This window comes from Schistocerca gregaria, chromosome 5 (assembly GCF_023897955.1).
Source record: "Schistocerca gregaria isolate iqSchGreg1 chromosome 5, iqSchGreg1.2, whole genome shotgun sequence".
Taxonomy (NCBI): domain Eukaryota; kingdom Metazoa; phylum Arthropoda; class Insecta; order Orthoptera; family Acrididae; genus Schistocerca; species Schistocerca gregaria.
In genome coordinates, this window is record NC_064924.1 from 297061304 (window position 1) to 297073861 (window position 12558).

The window sequence follows — 12558 nt, forward strand, 5'->3', positions numbered from 1 at the left end:
GTCTGTGATGCAGGTAACAGCAGCCACGGTCTCCGAGCTGATAGTCCTTGCTGCTGCGAACGTCGTCGAACTTTTCGTGCAGATGGTCGTTGTCTTGCAAACGTCCCCATCTGTTGACTAGGGGGTCGAGACGTGGCTGCACGAATCGTTACATCCATGCGGATAAGATGCCAGTCATTTCGAGTGCTAGTGATACGAGGCAGTTGGGATCCAGCACGACGTTCCGTATTATCCTCCTGAACCCACTGATTCCATATTCTGCTAACAGTCATTGGATCTCGATCAACGCGAGCAGCAATGTCGCGATACGATAAACAGCAATCGCGATAGGCTACAATCCGACCTTTATCAAAGTCGGAAACGTGATGGTAGGCATTTCTCTTCCTTACACAAGGTATGCGAAGGTATGCGAAGTTCAGAAGAACGCGAAATCCTGAAGATGGGCTAAAATTAACAGACGCGCGAAATTTGGCACGTACTTCGATGCGAGATGCCTTTAATAGGTTCCACAACGAAACATTGTCTCGAAATTTGGTAGAAAATCCAAAGAAATTCTGGTCGTATGTAAAGTACACAAGCGGCAAGACGCAGTCAATACCTTCGCTGCGCAGTGCCGATGGTACTGTTATCGACGACTGTGCCGCTAAAGCGGAGTTATTGAACGCAGTTTTCCGAAATTCCTTCACCAGGGAAGACCAATGGAATATTCCAGAGTTTGAAACACGAACATCTGCTAGCATGAGTTTCTTAGAAGTAGATACCTTAGGGGTTGCGAAGCAACTCAAATCGCTTGATACGGGCAAGTCTTCAGGTCCAGATTGTATACCGATTAGGTTCCTTTCAGATTACGCTGATACTATAGCTCCCTACTTAGCACTCATATACAACCGCTCGCTCACCGATAGATCTGTACCTACAGATTGGAAAATTGCGCAGGTCGCACCAGTGTTCAAGAAGGGTAGTAGGAGTAATCCATTTAACTACAGACCTATATCATTGACGTCGGTTTGCAGTAGGGTTTTGGAGCATATACTGTATTCAAACATTATGAATCACCTCGAAGGGAACGATCTATTGACACGTAATCAGCATGGCTTCAGAAAACATCGCTCTTGTGCAACGCAGCTAGCTCTTTATTCGCACGAAGTAATGGCCGCTATCGACAGGGGATCTCAAGTTGATTCCGTATTTCTAGATTTCCGGAAAGCTTTTGACACCGTTCCTCACAAGCGACTTCTAATCAAGCTGCGGAGCTATGGGGTATCGTCTCAGTTGTGCGACTGGATTCGTGATTTCCTGTCAGGAAGGTCGCAGTTCGTAGTAATAGACGGAAAATCATCGAGTAAAACTGAAGTGATATCAGGTGTTCCCCAGGGAAGCGTCCTGGGACCTCTACTGTTCCTGATCTATATAAATGACCTGGGTGACAATCTGAGCAGTTCTCTTAGGTTGTTCGCAGATGATGCTGTAATTTACCGTCTAGTAAGGTCATCCGAAGACCAGTATCAGCTGCAAAGCGATTTAGAAAAGATTGCTGTATGGTGTGTCAGGTGGCAGTTGACGCTAAATAACGAAAAGTGTGAGATGATCCACATGAGTTCCAAAAGAAATCCGTTGGAATTCGATTACTCGATAAATAGTACAATTCTCAAGGCTGTCAATTCAACTAAGTACCTGGGTGTTAAAATTACAAACAACTTCAGTTGGAAGGACCACATAGATAATATTGTCGGGAAGGCGAGCCAAAGGTTGCGTTTCATTGGCAGGACACTTAGAAGATGCAACAAGTCCACTAAAGAGACAGCTTACACTACACTCGTTCGTCCTCTGTTAGAATATTGCTGCGCGGTGTGGGATCCTTACCAGGTGGGATTGACGGAGGACATCGAGAGGGTGCAAAGAAGGGCAGCTCGTTTTGTATTATCGCGTTATAGGGGAGAGAGTGTGGCAGATATGATACACGAGTTGGGATGGAAGTCATTACAGCATAGACGTTTTTCGTCGCGGCGAGACCTTTTTACGAAATTTCAGTCACCAACTTTCTCTTCCGAATGCGGAAATATTTTGTTGAGCCCAACCTACATAGGTAGGAATGATCATCAAAATAAAATAAGAGAAATCAGAGCTCGAACAGAAAGGTTTAGGTGTTCGTTTTTCCCGCTCGCTGTTCGGGAGTGGAATAGTAGAGAGATAGTATGATTGTGGTTCGATGAACCCTCTGCCAAGCACTTAAATGTGAATTGCAGAGTAGTCATGTAGATGTAGATGTAGATGTAGATCACAAGAACGTTTCACTAGGCAACGCCGGTCAACTGGTGTTTGTGTATGAAAATCGGTTCGAAACTTTCCTCATATCAGAACGTTGTAGGTGTCGCCACCGGCGCCAACGTTGCGTGAATGGTCTGAAAAGCCAATAGTTTGCATACCACAGCATTTTCTTGCTGTCGGTTAAATTTCGCGTCTGTAACACGTCATCTTCGTGGTGTAGCAATTTTAATGGCCAGTAGTGTACAACAACTGATAAACATGCGTCAAGAGTGCGTAGACTGATAATGTTATTGAACATGCTGATGGCATAATGTAGACGATGTCCCACGCTGTCATAGATACATGTTGGAGAGCCTAGACTCTACCACACATTTTGATTAAAAAAATGCGCTTAAAGCAGAATTTTACTACATAGAAAACAACATACACTGGGTTTTCATAGGTCTTGGGATACGTCGTAACACTGTGTTAGAGCTGCTTTTCCCGCCGTAGTGCAGTAGCTCGACGTGCCACGGACTCAACAAACCGTTGGAAGCTCCAAGCATAAATACTGAGCAGTGCTGCATCTATAGCCGTCCGTAATCCGAAAGGGTTACTGTTGTAGAATTTTGTGCACGAACTGGCCTCTTGATTCTGTTTACAACACCTTCATTGGCATTGTACTGAGAAGGAAGTGCTTCTCTGGGCGGTATCACTAACCTGGTGTCCCGCTGATTCGTTAGTTCCTCGTAGTACTGAAGTAGCGCTCAGTCGCCAGGTTCCATGTAGGTTGTGATCCTGCTGGAGTGTTTAGGGATGCCAGATGTTAATTCTAAACAACGTTTGTACTATACATCTTTTAATACAGTAATTGCTTTGTCACACACGTCACAGAATCAACATTTGCAACATGGCGGCTCTGGATTACGCCATTTTATTTGACCCTTTACACACATTAATCCCGTTTCCTGGCTTTACATAATGATATCCCTGTCCACGACACGTGGCGTTCTTAGAACTAAAAACTTCACTTATATCTTGTTTAATATCTGAAATATGCACTCGCGTCCGTTCTCTTAGAGCCGCCCCGGTTAGTCGACCGTGCGTTTAGCGTGACTCCTTGCGACTAACTCGTAACTCGCCCTGTCTTCCCGAAGGACAAGAGAGACCCCCCCACCCCTTTCTCTCTCAGCCAAGAAGGACACTTCTCTCGTTCCCTATACATATATATATATATATATCCAAACCTTCACCTAATGGGTGTTCAGACCACTGTTGCTAGGCGGATCTGACGTCACGTTTGCGGACATTGTGAAGGACGTTTGTCTCAGAACACTGTCTCAGATTGTAAGATTCTGCTTCCGAATAGTCGGATCTTCTCCCTACTAAGGCTGTACATCATTTCCTCCCATGATTAATCACTAATTGTCCTTGCTGATGCTTAATTTTTAAATGTACATGCATAAATATGCATAATACTTGGCTTAAGCACATGCAGGTTTTGCATATATGCATTAAATGTTCCATAAATGTCCGATGTAGTTCATGTCGGATGATCTGGATGACCACATCATTCGCTCGAATTGTCAAGAATGCTCTTCAAACGAATCGCGAAAGGCTTTAGCCTGGTGTCACATTCTGCCACTTACAGAGCCATCTAGTTTTTGTTTCTGAAACGTTTCCCTCTTCTTCGATAACACTCACTTGAAATTGCAAGTCGTTCGGAACTGTGATTCGTGTTCTACAGTTTCTGGATCTGGAACTTTAATTATAATTGCTCTCTACGCTGAGCTGACAAAAGCCAAGGGATAGAGATATGTAAATACACATGTAGCTTTAGTATGGCGTACACAAGGTATAAATCAGCATTACATTGGCAGAGCTGTCTCTGATATTCAATTGATTCGTGTGAAAAGATTCCGATGTGGTTATGGGCGCACCACGGGAATTAATCTATTTTTAACGCGGAGTGATAGTTGTAGCTAGACGCGTGGGACGTTCCATTTCGGAATTCGGTAGGGAATTAAGTATTCTGCTAGCCAAAATGTCAAGATTGTGCCAAGAACACCAAATTTCAGGCATCACCTTACATCACAGGCAATCCAGTGGCCGACGAGAAGCGGTGTTTGTTTAGTGTTGTCAGTGCTAAAAACCAAACAATACTGCAAGAGCTAACCGTAGATATCAATATGGGACGTCCGGCTATTATGATACTATTAATTTTGGTCAGAATGTGTTTTCTGTGTCCTATGCATTTGATCGTATGTGAGGTACTTGAGTTCGTCATATTTGTTTGATTGGTCCATGGGTTTCTTTGCTAGCATCAGACTTATATACATCCCTCCAAAGGGAAGATACATGTTTTACGACGGGTATGGCCAATATGTTGCGTGTTTATGCGGAATTGATAAGACGACATTCGAGTGTAACTGTAGACAGGTAGGCACCCCTGAACATACTTTATGTGAACGTGATCAATATACTGAATTTAGGTAACCAGTGGACATAAGATCTGATAGTATAAAGGGCAACTACTTTATACTCTGCTGAATAATATATCTCTAAGTTGAGCAAGACCAAGAAAGTTAAATCAGTAGCAGTCAACACAGTTCCTTAGGAATTACAGACCACCAAGTTTTGATGACCGCCGTTGCTGGTGGAGGAACATCACTAGGAGTTACGACAGGATGAAGATGTGGCATTTCCACCTATGAGAGCAGTCAGTAGTCTACGGATCTCAATGTCAAAAGAACTACAAAACGAAACTTTTTTTTTTTTAGTATAACCGAGGGGCAGTGTCGAGCATGCGGTGCCATGTTCGATACTGGGATACCACCAGTCTGACGCTGTAGGGCCACTGATGTTATGCTAGGAATACTTATCAAATGAAACGGTAATCGTCTTACAACAAGAGAAAGAATGCTTAGTTCCAGAAAGACATCGAGTGGCCTCGATAAAGTAACATTTGTCAGAACTGGGCAGATTTTAGTAAAGTAGGTTATAATTACAGTGTGTTGATATACATACCTTTTCTGGAATGGTTGAGTGTAGATTCTAAACAGCAGAGTACACCTATTGTTCCAGAAATACATGTTATAATTCTTTTATAAAATGGCACACGTAATTAAACGGACGAAAGCCTGAAGTCTAGTTTCAAAAAGTAAGGCGGTGGGGTCTTAAGATAGATTATTGTAGCCACGGAAAACATGTTCAACACCGAATAATGATTTATAAACGCACGAGTAATCTTTTAGGCAACAAAACTGGAGGTTTACTTTGTTTGCAGCATAAATGAATAAAGATTAATATTACTATTAATCGTAACTGAGTTTTCCGTCGGTACGTGACACAACATGACAATGATGTTACTTATTTGATCACGAACCTACTTTAAGGTTCTCGGGCCACCGCTGAGTGACTATTAAATGTCCCAATCACATAATATTGTTGCTGTTGTTGTTCGGTCCGAAGACTAGTCTGATGCAGCTCTCCACTCTACTCTATCCTGTGCAACACTCTTTATCTCTAAGTAACTACTGCAACCTACATCCTTTTTAATGTGCTTACTGTATTCATCTCTTGGTCTCCCTCTACGATTTTACACCACATGCTTGTCTCCAGTACTAAATTGGCGATCGCTTGATGTCTGAGAATGTGTCCTTCCAACCGATCCCTTCTTTGGGTTAGGTTGTACCACAAATTTCCCCTCTCACCAATTCTATTCAGTACCTCCTCATTAGTTATGTGATCTACCTATCTTGTCTTCAGCATCCTCTGGTAGCATCACATTTCAAAAGCTTTTGTTATCTTATTGTCTAAACTATTTATCTTCCTTTTTTCACTTACACACAAATACTTTCAGAACTGACTTTGTGACACTTAAATCTATACTCCACGTTATCAAAATTATCTCCTTCAGAAACGCTTTTCTTGCCATTGCTAGATCGCATTTTATGTCTCCCTACTTCACACATCATCAGCTATTTTGCTTCACAAATGGCAAAATACTTTTACTACATTACGTGTCTCATTTCCTAACCTAATTCTCTCAGCATCACCTGATTTAATTTGACTACATTCCATTATCCTCGTTTTGCTTCTGTTGATGTTCATCTTATATTCTTCTTTCAAGTAACTGCCCATTCCGTTCAACTGCTCTTCCAATTCCTTTGCTGTCTCTCCCAAAACTGCAGTGTCTTCAGCAAACCTAAAAGTTTATATTTTTTCTCCCTAGACTTTCATTCATACTCCTCTTGTTTACCTAATTGCTTGCTCAATATACAGATTGAATTACATCAGGAATACGCTACAATCCTGTCTCACTCCCTTCGAAACCACTGCTTCCTTTCGTGCCCCCTCGACTCTTATGATCACAGATAATATTACATGTGTCATACGTGGAGTAGGAATATCTATGGAGTGGGCATAACGGACTCCACACTGTAAGTCTCATGTCAAAAATAAAAATAAGTAAATAAAAACTGGAAGAGTTACGTGACTCTGACAGCGTTATTTTAAATTACATTCACATTTTGCTCAAAGATATAAGCTTTACTTTTAGGCGTATTTCACCTGTTTCCTAACATTTACTTGTCAATAACAGCAAAACTGATGAATTGTAGTTGCTGTAGACGCGAATTGAAATTCGTCAAATAAGAGAAAATAATTTTCGTAGGTACGTAGCACAATCGTCTAATTATAGTTACCCTACCAGTAAGAGGCATTTTCTGTGACGATTAATATTGAGAGTCCGTTTAATGAAGGCATAAAGTGGTCGGATGGAATTATATAGCTGTATGGCCATATATTTTCAAGACAAGTGCTACACAATTTCTCATTGTCTGCTGCAAGCCAATTCATTGAAATAACTTCTTGTAACGACACCATTTCTAAACGTTGTAGAATGTGTGAACATTTTGAGCAATTTTTACTTGTTGAGGAAGATTCATATATGACCGAGTCATTACGTGCGTGTTATACACATCTCCAAATCCTTGGACTCATTTTAGTTACAAGAGAGTTTATAGCAGAAGAGACTGGGGATTATTGTTAAAAAATTTTCCGTAATGTTTGGACAGGCAAGTTTTATAGCTATGTTACTGCTATGTACTTTATAATGTAGCACTGTTATAATATAGTTATCAAGTATTTTGAATTATATTCAGCTATTTGGAATTTCACTGACTACTTTTTATTTACAGTCATGCATATTATTACAGTAGGCGGCAAAAGTTGTTATACACAGTGTGGCATATGCAGCACTGACCAAATATGTTATAGTTTTACATTCTTTATATCTGTCTGTTTTGTTTTTATAAATTTTCTGGTGAACATACACTTTCTGGGAACTCTATCAGTAAAAAAACTTCTGTTTTATTATCAGAATTACACTTCTCCCAAATGTTATGTTAATCAAAATTTGTAAACTATACGTGAACACTGACACAGCCTTTGTGGTTTGCAAGGATTTTTAATAGTGCTCAGCCCACTCAGTAGAGGACTAGCTATCTTCTTCATCATATGTACTCTGTCATCACAAATCTTTGGTGTGCTTCTGTGTCTGTGTTGGATTTCTCCCATGCATTTTCATAGTTGCAAGCTTACATTTGCTTAATCATGTAAAGCACACTTTACTGGCTTATCAATCAAAACAGCACACAGTTTAGTTTCGCTCTGTGAAACTTAATAGAACAGTAAAAAAATAAAGAGGAAATAGTTTCTAGTCATTTTTTAATATGGTCATATATTTCTTGGTATGAAATATTTGCAGTAGAGTCATCCTCCTGCTTTTCTTCACAGTCTACGGAGCATACGTGATTTTCGGTTAAAAATGTTCGTCAACGGTTGAATCTGTCTTTCCTAGACTCCAGCTTCTTTCATGTTCTGATAAACTACAAGTAGATCCCTTTGTTCTGCCTGATAGATTACCCCATAAATTTCCACAGTGATAGCAAGTCAGTTTGTACATACTACTCAGTGTCAAATTTATCATTTTTTCTTTAATATTCAATAACAACTTACATACGATGTTGTTAAATTAAGTTTCAGCTATGCAAATATTCGATTACTGTTTAAATTAAACTTCAATTTTTCAGTAGTTATTCAGTGCAACAATATACACATACAAATTTCTGTGTTCCTTTTCAGTTAAATGTTACGATTTCTTCGTGAAGTAATAAGAAATACACTACACTACTTTTCAATTAATGCATCCTGTACATCTGTGTGAGTCATATCTGAGTAAGTTTGGCCGTGTCATATCTGTGACTTCTACATTCATTTGTCATCCAGTAATGGCCTAACAACCCGAAATATTTTTCAGAATCTGAGTGAAGTGTTTTCTGTTTAATAATATTAGCATTACCTAATGGGTAAATGCATAAAAATCACCAAAAGTTACCCTATGGTAACAGCGCATACTTTGTAGCTGCTAAAATAGATTTTCATCTGTCTCCGAGTAAAGCTATGAGCAGCGGTCAATCTGACGGTGATTTACTTCATGGACCATACACAATCTACAGTGAGCTCGAGGGACTGGTCTGTACCTATCGTGTGTAATGACACAGGGATATCAGTGTTAAACGGTTCATTTCAGTTCTCTGCCTCTGGATTAATGAACCTCTTGCGTACAAGACCTTCCGTACTAGTAAATGTGTACGTAACCATGGTGGTTCCCACTTGATGATGATTGCAGTGATGAGGGAAACATAATTAACAATATATCTCAGATACATCAATGTTGTTGTTGTGGTCTTCAGTTCAAAGACTGATATAATGCTCTTCACCAAGCTACACCAAACTGTCTAAGCCTCTTTAGCTCTGCATAAATACTGGATCCAAAGTCCATTTGAACCGGATTACTAAGTTTGGACCTTTGCCTCTCTTAATGACTTTAACCCCCCCTCTCTCCTCTGTCACACTCTGACACACTTCCTTACATTATCAAATTATTCCTTGACAACTCAGTGTGTACCCCATCAACAGAACCACTTTTTGGGCCAGACTGTGCTTTAAATATATTGTCTCTCCGAATAACCTTCCATTTGTGATCCAGTCTAGCTATGTAATCTAGAACCGTACTTCTGTAACGCTATCTTTGGAAACGTTATATTCTCTTCTACTTTCAACTGTTGTCGCCCACATGTCACTTTCTGTGCAAGGCTACACTCCATAAATACACCTGCATGAAAGAGTTCTTAACACTCAAATTTTTATCCTATGCTAATGTTTCCCTTAGCTGCATGTCTTCCCATTGCTGGCCTCCCTTCCATATCTTTCCCACTTCGGTCGTGGTTGGTTGTTTTGCTCCTCAAGTAACAAAACTGATCTAATTCTTTTAGTGACTCAGTTCCTAATCTAATTCCACCATCGCAGCCTGATTTACTTCGATTGCATTCAGTAAGCGCTGCTTTGCTTTTGTTGATATTCGTTTTGTACTCCCTTTTCAAGGCACAGTCCACTACGTTCAACTCTTCTTCAAAGTTCTTTGCCGTGTCTGATAGAACTACAATGTCAGTGCCAAACGTCGAAACCTGAACTTTAATTAATTTTCCAATTTCTGGTTGGTTTAGTTTACTGCCTGCTCAATATACAGAATCATTGACACTGAGGAGAGGCTATAGCCCCACCTCATTCCCTTCTAAAACACTGCTTCTATTTCTTCCCCACAGACAATTGTAACTGCAAACTGGTTTCCGCATAAGCGGCACGTAATTCTCCCTCCCTGTATTGTACTACAGTTACCTCCAAGCTTCGAAAGACTGTATTCCAGAACACGTTATCAAGAGATTTTTCGAAATACACAAATTCTATAAACATAGATTTGTTTTCGTCAATCTGCCTTCTAAGATAAGTCGTAGTGACAATATGGTCTTATGTGTTCCTACATTGTCCGGGACCAAAGATGATATTCACGAGGTCGGTTTCAACTAGTTGTTCCTTTTGCCGGAAGTAATTCGTCTCAGAAATTTAAAACCGTGGTTGCCGAATTATTAAAACTTACCTTCTATGAAATAAGAATTATTAGAGTCGTCGTGAATTTTGAGTGTGCTTAACATGTCTATTACACCTACCTCATAAGGGGGTTATAGTTTTTTAGTGTCTGACTCTGCCAGAGGTCTAAATGACTCTAAGAGATACTCGTGTACACTAGGGGACGTTTATCCACTTAGGTTTTTCAGAGCTCCGTCAAATTCTTCACTTAGTTTCATATATCCAATCTCGTCTTCATTTACTTCATCTGGACTTTCTACAACATTGTCTTCAAGTTTTTCACTGATATTGATGCTGTTCGTATACTCCCAACCTTTTAGCCTTCCCATCTTTGCTTGTGACTGGCTTGCCAGTAAATATATCTACCATCAACACGAATCTTTATGTGAATGAAGTCGTCTGCATATCTCGAAAGATTTCCGTTTATTACGTTTCAGCTAATGCCGACACCAGTTCTATAAATAAAATCACTGTATTGTAAGTGCGAGAGCTCTCATGTACACATTACTAGTGGACGAGGCACTAGGCTTTGTTCCGTGCTGTGGCTCACCTGAGCAACACGGCGTTCGTCTTCCAGGGCAGCGAGTACTGCTTGGTCCTGTCCCTCGGGCAGAACGTGTGCAGTGCCTCCCCAACGCCTCCGTCCTTGGTGGGGTCGTACAAGTGCACGCTCACGTTCCAAGCCGCGCACGGACCTGGCGGCAGACAAAAGTTTTCAAGTGAACCTACCGATACCCCATGTCGGCTTTGTCACATACAGTAATGATGATGTGGCGATAGACGGCATAAGTACTCAAGCAGTAAGAAAAAATTGCATTGACAATACTTTCGCGCCTACGTTAGTGTTGGGAAATAGGACGAGGTAACAGACTGACTGTAAGATACCCAGATGTCTAGGTTACAATAGGAGATGACAGCTTGGTTGCGAGATGGCGAAGCAAACAAGTGTGAATACAAAGTCTCAGATGTGGTGACATATTGATCTGCAGCACAGAACAAGGTCTAGATGAATTTGAAAGATTACATTCTAATTGTGAGTTGGCGCAGTGATGCTGATCAGTTGAATTGATCTAACACAGGTAGAAGAGCCACCAGGGTGTCAGAAACGTCACCACGAGAAGAGAAAAACAAAAAGAGGAGCTCGAAATCGCATCAAAAGTAGTAGACACCATGAGTTATGTTTCATGGCACGTAACTTTAGGTTCACAAATACTGATCTACCATTAACAGCATACATGCTTTTCTAGGTATTTACAGCTTAGCAAGAACCGCAACTGACACTAAAGACGTTAAGGCAATCAGTAATTGATAAGAAAAGTAGAATAGGGCGAGACTCACGGCTCTGGTCTGTGGCCATCTCGATGAGGAGCTGGCGTTCAACCTTTGAGTCCAGCATCCACGTGCATTCCAGGTGGTAGTAGAAGTTAAGGCGGAGACCTGCTCCCGGAGACGATACATTGCGCGAGTGTATCTCACCTGTGGAAAATAACAACACTGCTTCAAACACATACATTTTTCTTAACAGGCTGTAACATAAACGCAGGAGCACTATGAACTTCTCAGATCCAAGTGACACTACCGTACAAAAAGTCCTTTCAGCTGTATTCTTATCTCAGTTGAAAATGAAACTGAATATTAGATCATATGACCCAATCTTCAAACACCACATACCAACCCCCCACGACACTCCGTGCTCAGGCCCGGAGGACCACGCGACCCGACTGGCCGCCATACCATCTTTTGCCACATTGCATTCCGTTGTAGTAGGGGGTCAGCGCACTGATCATCTAGCCAATGTCGGCTCTCCAGACACTGAAGCCGATAATTATTATTCACACAGCTTCTCGGCTGCAATTAAGAGGCAGAGTAAATTGCGTTCGTTTTGTTTCACCAAGGAGAATTATCTGACGATGCTATTAAAAGATCCCATGTCTTCTGCAAGGCGGTTTGATGCGCTGAACTATGAGTTACGGAGGCGTATGGCAACACGTTTACAAGAATATTAAACGATGAGTCCAGTAAGCTGGAGTGAGCCAAACCGCTGTCTATCTTGACAAGCGAAGGCTAGACCAACACCGTACTGCTAAACTTCAAACATTTACAGGTATGTCCGCAAATCAGGTGCTGATCCTCCAAGGGTGTGTGTTTGGTGGGACGAGGGGGAGGCTGGTCATGAATCAACCATACATCGTTTTGGTTGAAGCATTTATGTGTTTACAGGTGTCAATTTCCAAATTTCACAACTGCCTTACGAGGAATAAAGAAGCATGGAAAGTAAAGTTCTTCGAAACAGGAAAGAATACGAGGAATCCTAGAAAT

The 12558-nt window shown here is 41.1% G+C and overlaps 1 protein-coding gene across 1 annotated transcript in view; it reads right to left on the reverse strand.

Moving 5' to 3' along the window:
• The window catches only part of LOC126272741 (uncharacterized), a 453259-nt gene that overhangs the window by 5959 nt on the left and 434742 nt on the right, over positions 1-12558 (reverse strand). The window contains exons 16-17 of the mRNA XM_049975798.1: positions 11578-11715; positions 10790-10934 (exon numbers count right to left, since the gene is read on the reverse strand). Of these exons, the coding sequence (XP_049831755.1) occupies positions 10790-10934; positions 11578-11715 (283 nt within the window). The remainder of the gene's footprint in view (positions 1-10789; positions 10935-11577; positions 11716-12558) is intronic.